Raw genomic sequence first — 13,692 nt, forward strand, 5'->3', positions numbered from 1 at the left:
TCTTTAAAGGGCAATAACTCCTTAAGGGGTCAATTGACAATTTTGGTCATATTAACTTTTTTGTAGATCTTACTTTGCTGAACATTATTGCTGCTTACAGTTTACATATATCTATAATAATATTCAAAATAATAACAAATAAAATGCTCCGCAGGGCGCAGCTTGATACGACCGCAGAGGTCGAACCCTGAACAGTTGGGGCAAGTATGGACACAACATTCAAGCTTGATACAGCTCTGAATTTGGATTGTGATTAAATATTTGACACAACATAGGTTTCTGACACAGAATGAATGTGGTCTAAGAACTTAAAAATTTTAAATTGGACATTCACCTATTATGGTCCAATATCCAAAATCTAAATACATGGTTAGATTCAGCATATCAAAGAACCCCAAGAATTCAATTTTTGATGAAATCAAACAAAGTTTAATTTTGGACCCTTTTGACCTTAATGTGGACAAAGTTGATAACGGGGCCCAAAAATCTAAATACATGGTTAGATTCAGCATATCAAAGAACCCCATATATTCAATTTTTGTTGAAATCAAACAAAGTTTAATTTTGGACCCCGATTTGGACCAACTTGAAAACTGGGCCCATAATCAAAAATCTAAATACATGTTTAGATTCAGCATATCAAAGAACACTAAAAATTCAATTTTTGTTAAAATCAAACTAAGTTTAATTTTGGACCCCGATGGACCTTAATAGAAAATAGACCAATTTGAAAACGGAACCAAAAATTAAGAATCTAAATACACGGTTAGATTCGGCATATCAAAGAACCCCAATAATTCAACTTTGATGAAATCAAACAAAGTTAAATTTTGGACCCTTTGGACCTCAATGTGGACCAATTTAAAAACAAGGCCCAAAATCCAAAAACTTTATACACGGTTATATTCAGCATATTAAAGAACCCCAAGAATTCAAGAATAAAACCCCATTGAAATTGATCAAGAAATAAGCAATTTATAAGAAGTATCTTCTTTTGCACAATACTGTGCAATTGAATATTTCTTGCTATTGCGCAATACTGTACAATTGACAATTTCTTGCTATTGCGCAATATTGTGCTATTGGATATTTCTTGCTATTGCGCAATATTGTGCTATTGGATATTTCTTGCTATTGCGCAATACTGTGCAATTGAAGATTTCTTGCTATTGCGCATTACTGTGCAATTGAAGATTTCTTGCTATTGTGCAATACTGTGCAATTGAAAATTTCTTGCTATTGCACAATACTTATTATATAAAAATTTACACATCCTGTTTGGTGTGTATCTCCTACCATATCATTATTATTTGCTTTTAAATATAAATCAGAAATAACCAACTTAAAATGGAAAATTTTAAAAGAAAAAAAAAAGGAAAAAAAAAGAAAAAACCCCCCCCCCCAAATTTTTTTAAACCCCTTAAGATTCATCACCCCCAAACTCAATCCCAGCCTTCCCTTTGTGGTATGGTACCTTGCAGTACAATTTCAGAGAGATCCATACACTTGAACACAAGTTATTGTCTTGAAACTAGAAAAATGCTTATTTTTGGCCCCTTTTTGGCCCCCAATTCCTAAACGTTTCAGGCAATTACCCCCGAACTCAATTCCAGCTTTCCCTTTGTGATATGAAACCTTGTAGTACAATTTCAGAAATATCCAAACACTAACACACAAGTTATTGTCATGAAACTAGAAAAATGCTTGTTTTTTGCCCCTTTTTTGGCCCCTAATTCCTAAAATTTTGAGGCAATTACCCCCAAAATCAATTACAGCCTTCCCTTTGTGATATGGAACCTTGTGGTACAATGTCAGAGAGATCCATACACTTACACACAAGTTATTGTCTGAAAATTACAAAAATGCTTATTTTTGGCCCCTTTTTGGCCCCTAATTCCTTAACTGTTGGTACCATAACCCCCAAAATCAATCCCAACCTTCCTTTCGTAGTATTGAACCTTATGGTAAAATTTCATGGAGATCCATTCACTTAAACTAAAGTTAGAGTGCGAAAACCAATGTGTCTTCGGACGACGCCGGACGACGATGACGACGACGACAACGTCATACCAATATACGACCAAAAAATTTTTAATTTTTGCGGTCGTATAAAAACTGCAAAATTTTGTTAAAACTACCAATTTGGTGGCAGCAACCCAACAATGGGTTGTTCGATTTGTCTGATAATTTCAGGGCCGATAGATCTTGACCAATTAAACAATTCTACCCCATGTCAGATTTGCTCTAAAAGCTTTAGTTTTCGAGATATAAGCCAAAAACTGCATTTGACCCTTCTGTTCTATTTTTAGCCATGGCGGCCATGTTTGTCGATGGATACAAACTTCGGATACAATTTATAAACTAGATACCCTAAGGAACATTTAGTTAAAGTTTGAAGGTATTTGGCCCAGTAGTTTCAGAGGAGAAGATTTTTCAAATAGTTTATGACAACAGACGACGACGACAGATGACGACGACTGATGCCAAGTGATGGCATAAGCTCACATGGGGCCCAAAGGGGCCCTGGTGAGCTAATAAAATGGGATGTTTGAAATAAAATAAGAAATTAAACCACAATCCATACTAGGGACCCAAAAAAAAATGTGAAGGGAGATAATTATGTTTCAGAGATTATGTTAAACATTATAATAACTAATCTAAAATAATCTAAAAAATTTAAATAATAAATGGGGAATGTGTCTATGGGACACAGATGATACCCCCGCTTGCATATAACATTATAAAAGGATATAACTCAAGAACTGAAAAAGTGACGCTATCCAAATTTGTACTTGATCTGTGTTTTGTGGTAATAAGCATTGTGCATAAGTTTCATAACACTTGGTTGAGGCAAACTAAAGTTAGAGAACAGAAATGTAAAGGGGCAAAACTCTAAAACTTTAAAAGTGAGGCCACCAAAATTCACACTTGATCTGTGTTTTGTGGTAATAAGCATTGTGTAAAAGTTTCATAACATTTAGTTGAGGCAAACTAAAGTTAGAGAACAGAAACGAAAAATTCAGCAATTTTTCCATGTGTTTAGGGCATAACTCTAGAACAGCAAAAGTGACGCCATCAAAATTGAAACTTGATCTGTGTTTTCTGGTAAAAAGCATTGTGTATAAGTTTCATAACATTTGGTTGAGGCAAACTAAAGTTACAGAATGGAAACCAATTTTGGGACGTATGCACATACAGACGGACAAGGGTAAAACTTAATGCCCCTCCTCAACGGCGGGAGCATAACAAAAAATATAAATATATATATATTGTTGAAATGAAGAGCAAGGATATGTTCTGAATTTTTTTTTTTACTTTTATATAATAATATTTCAATTCAGCTGAAGTTACTTTGGAAATAAGCAAACAAAACAAACACACAAATAATGTAGCAGATTGTACTTCCTGACCGATTGTCATTCTGTTGTACTTCCTGACTGATTGTCATTCTATTCTATTTTATATACAGTAATGTTCTAGTCATATTTCACACATGTACTTGCTTTTCAGGGTGGAGCACCTTTATAGATTCTCTTCTATTAATATTAGACTTACTGTAGACATATCTGGCAGCGAAACATTGAGATTACAAATTGGAGTCTGGGGTACTTCTCCTCTGGCAACTTTAGGTTCCTTCATAAAGGCGACTCTAGCTGCAGGATCTTGATCCAAGTCTCGTATTCTTAAAGTACAAGGTAGCCGGTTTTCACGAAAAGCTTTAAAATTGATGTAGAGCTGATCACCTGACTTGGTAATGGGGATTAAATTTCCTGCCATTTCTACAAACTGTGGTCTTCCATCAATTACCTATGGAAACAAAATGCAAAAACATATATTTAAAATCATAGGAATAAATGGAGATATGGTGTGAACATCAATGAGAAAGCAGCCAAGCAGTACAAAAACATAAAAGCCAATGACAAGTCAACCTAAAGTCTTCCACCAATAGACAGCTGTATGTATCTCCCATGTAAAGCTCTAAATTGACCCGAACCTTAACAAGCTGTGCATGCTAAAATGTGGCAGAATTATCTAACAACTCATCATTTTTTATTTTCTATATGAAGGCAACAGTGATTTAATTTTGGTAACATTGCTTTCTGAAGATAAAGATAAAGAAAGCTGATAAAAACCCAAAAGATTAAAAAGACTGTAAAACCTCCTCATTTTAAACATCCTTATGAGGACAAAAACAAAGACAAATGAAAGCTACCCAACATCATGTCCTTTCATCATTTTACAGCGTTCATTTCCTCACACTTTTGAGGTGTTGAACACTTTTTTTTATAACCCAGTGAGTTGATATTTCCTGATGATGTTACACATTAAATCCCCAAATAACAATAACTGTGAACAGCTTACACATACCACCATCTAATTTACAATAATTCAATTTTGGATGTAACTTGTCTTCTGATTGGCTGACGTTGTTTTGTTTATCAGCTCATAGGCATAATTTTGTCATGTGACCATGACGTTATCAACGTTTTTTCATGGTTTACTCCGGTTTAAAATGGAATTTAGAATTAAATTATAAGAAATGACTGTAATATTTTTTCTGTCTATTCGAAATAACATAAAAAATGTAATTCAGTGTGCACCACATTTTTTATGTTATTTCTTCATAGACAGAAAAAATATTACAGTCATTCCTTAAATAAAAAATTTTTAAATTAAAGTTTTTTTTTACTTAAGAATAAACAAGCACACCAAACCTGCTCTATATGTTAATCATATTGTATACAAATTTCCAACGATTTTGTGTGGTCAGAGCAATGTAGTATATACCTGCTACCTTTGCTGGTATTGTTATATATTACCTCTACATCTCTACTTCTAGCCACTTCAACGAAATGTTCCTGCTTTTCCAATGTTTTATCAAGTCTGTCATCTGTCATACAAAACATTCGTAGTTTTCCTTCTTCTTCTCCAGTACGTTTAGCAAAACAAACAAATCTGGCCATGTATGGTATAGTTATAGCTTCATGGTATAATTCTGTTCCCATCCGAGGGGCATCAGCTATGTTCTGACAGTCCATTAGCCAAAACCTGAAATTATTTTTATATGACAAATACTTTCCTCCCTTTAAAAAATTTCAAAGATAGTCATTAAGATAACAAAGTATAATTTAACCTTCAATTTTAAATCAAACAAATTTCTAGTTCTCTCCATCCCTGTTACATTTTATGACTTTTCCAACTTATATTTACATGATATATGCTACAAAAACTGCTTTAGGAGCACTTTTCATCCCACAATTTATGGCGGTGTTTATGTAAGTTATTTAAGTAGTGTTTTATAGGTTTTTCTAATTGTAGAAGGCTGTATGGTTGCCTATAACAGCTTACATCCACTTCATTTGTACTTTGGTGGATAGTTGTCTCATTGGAAATCATATCACATTACCTTGTTTTAATATTGAGCACATCCCTCTGTTTATGGTGGAGTTTATGTTATTGTAAATTCAGAAATTATTGCAAGGTTTATATTAATGCGAATAATGCGACTGGATGAGGATCGCAATAATAAGAGCTTACAATCTAATATTTAATACATATAACTGTATGCAGATTTTTCTGAAATTACAATAAATAATCTCCCATTTTAGTTTATTGTACAAAATCTGCAATAATTAATGCATGCAATAATTTCTGAATTTAAAGTAGTTTTCACTGGTAAGTTGTGTTCTATAGACTGTTTTTCTTTCCGTCTTTTACTTTTGGTCACAGATTCATCTTTCTTTCACTATCTCCTTTTTATTTTGTAAACTTTTTGGCAAAGTTTAAATGAAATATTAAGATGTCTAAAATTGATATATTTCTCGCAGTACAATCTAGTTTTGCAATAACCATATACATCATACTGAAAAAACATTGCAAGATTCAATGTATTAAGCATGACTTTAAAGTCCTGCACAATACAAACCTTCCAGACACACTAGTTGTAATGGAGACACAATCTTCTGAAAACTTTATATTAGCAGCTTTAGTGTAATCTTCCCATACAGAAACATCAGTTCCCTCTGTCAAAACAATAAAAAAGAAATGACTGAGTCAATTCATTTCAAAAAATCATAGACATGTTATCTACAGTACTAACCATACAGACTAACATACTCTAAATCACAAATAAACATTAGTAGAGACCTACAAGCTAATCCACACTTGTGTGATCATTTTATCTATTTATCTTATCTATCAGCTGAAAATTTACAGTTTTTTTTAATAGTCATAAATTGCAAAGTTTTATATTTTTACACCAGAAACACAAAACTAAAAGAGTTGCTTTAATGTTAGGGAAGCAGTGCTATTTGAAAACATTTGAAATAACATGTTGACCCTCTTTGATATTTACATCCTTCACTATCTGTATAAAGAAAACTTCACATTAATCCATGAGTCATGAAAATGAGGTCAAACTGAGATGGCCAATAACCGACAGACATATACCCATTACAACATTGTACAATGAATCTACAAGCTGAGAGACCAATAACAGACAGACATATACCCCTTTAATACAATGAATCTACAAGCTGAGATGACCAATAACAGACAGACATATACCACTTACAATGAATCTACAAGCTGAGATGACCAATAACAGACAGACATATACTCCTTACAATGAATCTACAAGCTGAGATGACCAATAACAAACAGACATATACCACTTACAATGAATCTACAAGCTGAGATGACCAATAACAGACAGACATATACCACTTACAATGAATCTACAAGCTGAGATGACCAATAACAGACAGACATATACCCCTTACAATGAATCTACAAGCTGAGATGACCAATAACAAACAGACATATACTCCTTACAATGAATCTACAAGCTGAGATGACCAATAACAAACAGACATATACCACTTACAATGAATCTACAAGCTGAGATGACCAATAACAGACAGACATATACTCCTTACAATGAATCTACAAGCTGAGATGACCAATAACAGACAGACATATACCCCTTACAATGAATCTACAAGCTGAGATGACCAATAACAAACAGACATATACTCCTTACAATGAATCTACAAGCTGAGATGACCAATAACAAACAGACATATACCACTTACAATGAATCTACAAGCTGAGATGACCAATAACAGACAGACATATACTCCTTACAATGAATCTACAAGCTGAGATGACCAATAACAGACAGACATATACCCCTTACAATGAATCTACAAGCTGAGATGACCAATAACAAACAGACATATACTCCTTACAATGAATCTACAAGCTGAGATGACCAATAACAGACAGACATATATCCCTTACAATGAATCTACAAGCTGAGATGACCAATAACAGACAGACATATACCCCTTAAAATGAATCTACAAGCTGAGATGACCAATAACAAACAGACATATACTCCTTACAATGAATCTACAAGCTGAGATGACCAATAACAGACAGACATATACCCCTTACAATGAATCTACAAGCTGAGATGACCAATAACAAACAGACATATACTCCTTACAATGAATCTACAAGCTGAGATGACCAATAACAGACAGACATATACTCCTTACAATGAATCTACAAGCTGAGATGACCAATAACAAACAGACATATACCACTTACAATGAATCTACAAGCTGAGATGACCAATAACAGACAGACATATATCCCTTACAATGAATCTACAAGCTGAGATGACCAATAACAAACAGACATATACCACTTACAATGAATCTACAAGCTGAGATGACCAATAACAAACAGACATATACCCCTTACAATGAATCTACAAGCTGAGATGACCAATAACAAACAGACATATACTCCTTACAATGAATCTACAAGCTGAGATGACCAATAACAGACATACATATACCCCTTACAATGAATCTATAAGCTGAGATGACCAATAACAGACAGACATATATCCCTTACAATGAATCTACAAGCTGAGATGACCAATAACAAACAGACATATACTCCTTACAATGAATCTACAAGCTGAGATGACCAATAACAGACAGACATATATCCCTTACAATGAATCTACAAGCTGAGATGACCAATAACAAACAGAAAAATACCCCTTACAATGAATCTACAAGCTGAGATGACCAATAACAGACAGACATATACTCCTTACAATGAATCTACAAGCTGAGATGACCAATAACAGACAGACATATACCCCTTACAATGAATTTACAAGCTGAGATGACTGGTAAGACAGACATATACCCCTTACAATGAATTTACAAGCTGAGATGACTGGTAAGACAGACATATACTCCTTACAATGAATCTACAAGCTGAGATGACCAATAACAGACAGACATATATCCCTTAAAATGAATCTACGAGCTGAGATGACCAATAACAGACAGACATATATCCCTTAAAATGAATCTACGAGCTGAGATGACCAATAACAAACAGACATATACCCCTTACAATGAATCTACAAGCTGAGATGACCAATAACAGACAGACATATATCCCTTACAATGAATCTACAAACCAGATGCAGCTGACTCTCATCTTAATAAATAAACCTTCATAGGTAAAACATAGCCCTTATCAATGAACCAAGAAAATGAGGTCAAGGTAAGTGACCCACTTAGACGGACATGTCTAATGATTATATAGACCTAGTAACCTGTTACTCAAAATAACTGACAACTGAACTAAGCTTGAACACTTATCATAGATAGTTGCAGCATTGCAGGCATTGTCAAGTTACTGCTGACAGACAGGCAGGCACACCTTACTACAATTCAATATCAGGGCTCACACTACTTCAGAATCATAGGGAGAAGTGACTTCTCTTTTTGAAACTGAGAGGGAGAAGTGGTGAGATTTGAAAGAGAAGTGCTCGTTCGCTCACGGCCCTACAATGTTTGGTTTTTACTATAATACAAAGAGCCATATGTATCTTATTTTTTTTATATTGTTCAATTTGTACCTGGGTATACAATTAAAGTAACAGTTCAAATTCAAAGTTGTTTAATTTTATCATCTCTAGTTGCACAATCATATTAGTCCTCTTGTCAGAAAAAAACAATTAAATATCTGGCAATAATAAAAAAGATTTTTTTATATATCAAAAAGGAAAAGAAAGTTGTTATATCAATTAAAATTCAATTAAAAACTACTCTGTTATCATGTTTATGAAATTAAGTATTTCTCATTAAAAAGATATTTAAATTCAACAGTTTTATTTAACACAGTTAAGCTTGGACATAATATAATAATATTAGTGTAATAGTCCTAGAGTTGAGCAACTTTAATTTATAAATTGAAACAATGCATATACATGGAAATATATACATTAATCAAGTAGATCTAACCAAAAGTATGTTAATGCTTGTGGAATGCGTAATTTTTCCTTTTGGGATAAATTTTCTTCTATCAGCTGTGCCATACATGCATCAGTAGTCATCATCGCAAGAATCCGGATTTCGGTCATAGCTGGTCCATTTCCTATGAAATCTGATCCAATGTTGCACAATAATTTGCCCAAAAATTTCAATGGCAGACGAAGAAAATTTACAAAAATAAACGATGTTTGACACGCTATTTGGAAGGGAATATGAAGTTTTTAATGCAATATAAGATAACAAATTTACTTCAGGCAAATTTCATCACATTCTAATGAAGTAACAAGCTTATTTTGCCGAAAGTTAGAATGATTTGATGTACGCTCTCAAGTAACAAGTACCGAAAGTGATAAAATGAAAAATTGCTGTTTCATCAAATTGGTAAATGTTGAATATTGGCGATGACGAAAGCTACTGAAAGCAAGTATCGTGAACAACAGGGCAACCAGATTTCGCTTTTGACGGTCGGGGAAAGCGACTTTGTCGCCCAAGTCGCCTAGCGTGAGCCCTGAATATAAAAAAAAAAATCAAGAAGTTTTACTTGTAGCAGCTGAGAAATAGACCTATTATGTATAAAAACTTAATGTTGATCATTGAATACAAAGTCAAGTATACCCTGTTAGGAGATTTTCATCTTTAAAAATTGCTTTAGAGTATATAGACAATAAAGAGTTGTTCTATGATTGATTGTTTCTTAGAAACTGACCACACTGCAAAAACCTATTGCTTATCATAAAACATGGAAAGGATTATGGTCAGAGATTCCTGTCAGACAGACAAGTAAACCTTACAATCATATTATTGACCAAACATATTTGACCTATTACTCATAGCAAAAACTGGCCTAACATAAAAACTTAAAAGTTACTCATTGGAAGGAGATTCAGAAATAATTGTAGGCCTTACAATGCACATTTAGATAAAATATAGTGACCATTACTCGGAGTAAAGGAGAAATTCACAGACTCTAAAAAACTAAAAGACTGACTGTATAAAGTAAGTTAAACACGAAAATGAGATCAAAGGCAAAGTGTTGTTACCTTCTGAACTTCTGAAATACTAAGCTTTAACAAAAATAGGTAACCCTTCTAGGTTCAATTTAGCTGCTAGATTGAGATAAGCATCCCTATATCTAGCATTCTACGACTAATGTAACAGATGAGGGAAAAACATGTCCGCCTATAAGCTTCCTTATGTGCATGTTTAACTGTATCTGAATATATCAATGTGCATACACTACCATACTAATAAAATTCACATGCAAAACAACAATTGTAAAATAACTTAATGAAGGACTGATAGGGGTGGGGCTAATCAATTACAATCAGGACTAGTATCGATGGGGTACATATAAACTGCAGTCTCTTATGATTGAGGACAATTAGAATACATTGGAAAGATTGGATATAATATCTTTCATTCCTAGTGTCTGGATTCAGTTGGTTTAACAAATAAAACAATAGTAGACACTCAATTTATCAAAATGTTATATTTTACAAGCTTAAATTACAGGAAAAAGTTTTTAGGTAAAAAGGATATATGTAAGATATATGATGGTGATGGCTGTTTTTGCTGCATTTTTATTTAAAATGTTACAATCCTTTTATACAATTTAAAACTAATATAATTTTAACCTTTTTTTGCCAAGCACATTTTCTTTCACTTATTGAAGAAAGATACATTAATTGACTGTGTTTGTTTTAACATTCAGGAGAAATAGAAAACTTGACTGAAATAAGTAAAGCATTTAAAAGCATTTATAATCATCAACAAAAAGATCAAAATCTGAAAGATGAAATGCATTGTCTGACAGATGAAATATTTTGTCACAATACAGGTACACAACGAGGATACTGTGCACACATATACACAAACAATGCATGATACACAACATGAGGAAGAATTTACCTCTGTTTAAGGAATGGTTGGAGCCTAACGAAAGCACAAAGAGAGAAAGATACACATTATAAAGCTACAATATATAGGTGTTTTAGTGTTATAGTGAATACATCTAAATAGAAATTGCTTTTCTTTACAATAATTTAAAACAGAAATATTAATATTAAAAATTTCATTTCATGCTCATTCATATAAAATATTTGATCATATATATTAAAAGTTTGAAACATTAGAATATGTATTTACAGACACAGATGTCCTGCCTTGAACTTTTGAATAATGTTTCAAATTGTATGTACATGTATAAGTATATCTTAAGACATCATAGCCCAGACTAAATTAATGAAATTTAGGCTAAATTGATATTTCAGAGTTTTGTCCATTATAAGGGATATGTTTTCAAAATATCATGAAAGGTATTACTGACATAGTAAATCTACATTCATGGCAGGGCATACATATAATATCATTCAAGAACTATATAATTAAGAAAATTTTAGACAAATATTTTAACCAACTGACATACTAGACATGGCTGAAAAATAAAATATTTAAATTCAAACATTGTCAGTGCTATAAATACAAAAAAAGCTTGAGCAAAAAGCTAGTGCTTACAAAATGGTTGCACTTTTAAGATATTTCAAATTTTGTTATTATTTGTCATATTCCATTAGTGTATCATATTTTCCATTAAATTATTCATTAATTGTGGTTTGCCTTGTGTCCAGTGGCAAATATTTCATGCATATTCAGGACAATCCACTGTTATACACAAACTGATCCTCAATGACTCTTAGTTTCTGGTATGATACAGTACACAAGCTTTTTATTTAGACATTCCATATGACTTCAATATCAAAACAAAGTAAATAAAATGCTTCGCTGAGCGCAGCTGGATACGACTGCAGAGGTCCAACCCTGAACAGTTGGGGCGAAAATGGACACAATATTCACCCTTAATACAGGTTTGAATTTGGATTGTAATTAAATATTTGACACATAATAGGTTTCTGACACCAAATAACTGTAGTCAAAGAACTTAGAATTGGTTATATGATTTGAATTTATATTCAATTTTTTGCTTTTGTGCAATACACTTTGCTGTTGCGAATACAGAGATGATCCATACACTTAAACACAAGTTATTGTCTGGAAGTTACAAAAATGCTTATTTTTGGCCCCTTTTTGGCCCCTAATTCCTGAACTGTTGGTACTATAACCCCCAAAATCAATCCCAATCTTCCTTTTGTGGTATTGAACCTTATGGTAAAATTTCATAGAGATCCATTCACTTAAACTAAAGTTATTGTGCGAAAACCAATGTGTCTTTGGACGACGACGACACCCACGTCATGCCAATATACCACAGCAAAATAATAAAATGTGTCTAGTAATTTTTTCCAAACGATTTGATTAGACAAGTTACACTGAAGTAAACCATGAAAGCTTAACATAGAATTTAAACAGAAAGAAAAACTTGCTACAAGCATTGTTCCTCATGAAAATAGCATTTGCAGAAAAAGATTGTCATGATCAGTACTCCGTTTGGGTATTACCGAGGGTATTTCCCATACTAAATTTGAAAATAAAAGAACAGAGTTCCAATGTCCCCCGCGTTGCACATATTTTATATTTCCAAGGGGCATAACTCTTTTAAAAAAAGTCGATCGTCCACCATTATAGTACTTTTCCAAGATATTGCTGATATTAACCTAAAGTATAAGTTTTATAAAAATCTGGCAAGAATTGTAAGGATTTAAAGTATTGATCAGTCATTTGATTGTGCAACATAATCAATAATCAATTTCACAAATTAATTTAACAAGAGTGCACACGCTGAAATGTCTCGCCTTCTTTACTAATCATTGATATTATGTTGATAGTCCTAAATATAAAGCTTTATTACAACTGTCACATAAACTTAACATTAACCAAGTAAACTAAACATTGACCAATGAACCATGAAAATGAGGTCAAGGTCAGATGAACCATGCTAGGCAGGCATGTACAGCTAACAATTCTTCCATACAACAAATATAGTTGACCTATTGCTTATAGTTTAAGAAAAACAGACGAAAACACAAAAACTTAACACTGAGCAATGAACCTTGAAAATGAGGTCAAGGTCAAATAAAACCTGCGTGACTGACATATAGATCATAAAATATTTCCATACACCAAATATAGTTGAACTATTGCATATAGTATTAGAAAAAAAGACCAAAACTCAAAAACTTAACTTTGACCACTGAACCATGAAAATGAGGTCAAGGTAAGATGACACCTGCCAGCTAGACATGTACACCTTACAATCATTCCATACACCAAATATAGCTGACCTATTGCATGCAGTATTAGAAAAAAAGACCAAAACTCAAAAACTTAACTTTGACCACTGAACCATGAAAATGAGGTCAAGGTCAGA

General features: G+C 33.0%; 1 protein-coding gene across 50 annotated transcripts in view; it reads right to left on the minus strand.

Moving 5' to 3' along the window:
• Nucleotides 1–13,692, minus strand: part of LOC127708564 (ankyrin-2-like) — a 192,752-nt gene that overhangs the window by 77,690 nt on the left and 101,370 nt on the right. For 47 of the 50 annotated variants that reach the window (XM_052213477.1, XM_052213491.1, XM_052213487.1 and 44 more), the window contains 4 exons: nt 11,277–11,300; nt 5,927–6,023; nt 4,821–5,049; nt 3,556–3,807 (listed from right to left, as the gene is read on the minus strand). In XM_052213477.1, the coding sequence (XP_052069437.1) occupies nt 3,556–3,807; nt 4,821–5,049; nt 5,927–6,023; nt 11,277–11,300 (602 nt within the window). The remainder of the gene's footprint in view (nt 1–3,555; nt 3,808–4,820; nt 5,050–5,926; nt 6,024–11,276; nt 11,301–13,692) is intronic. The other 3 variants (XM_052213528.1, XM_052213483.1, XM_052213480.1) reach the window with 1 other exon arrangement.

Source organism: Mytilus californianus, unplaced genomic scaffold (assembly GCF_021869535.1).
Source record: "Mytilus californianus isolate M0D057914Y unplaced genomic scaffold, xbMytCali1.0.p SCAF_7, whole genome shotgun sequence".
NCBI classification, from domain to species: domain Eukaryota; kingdom Metazoa; phylum Mollusca; class Bivalvia; order Mytilida; family Mytilidae; genus Mytilus; species Mytilus californianus.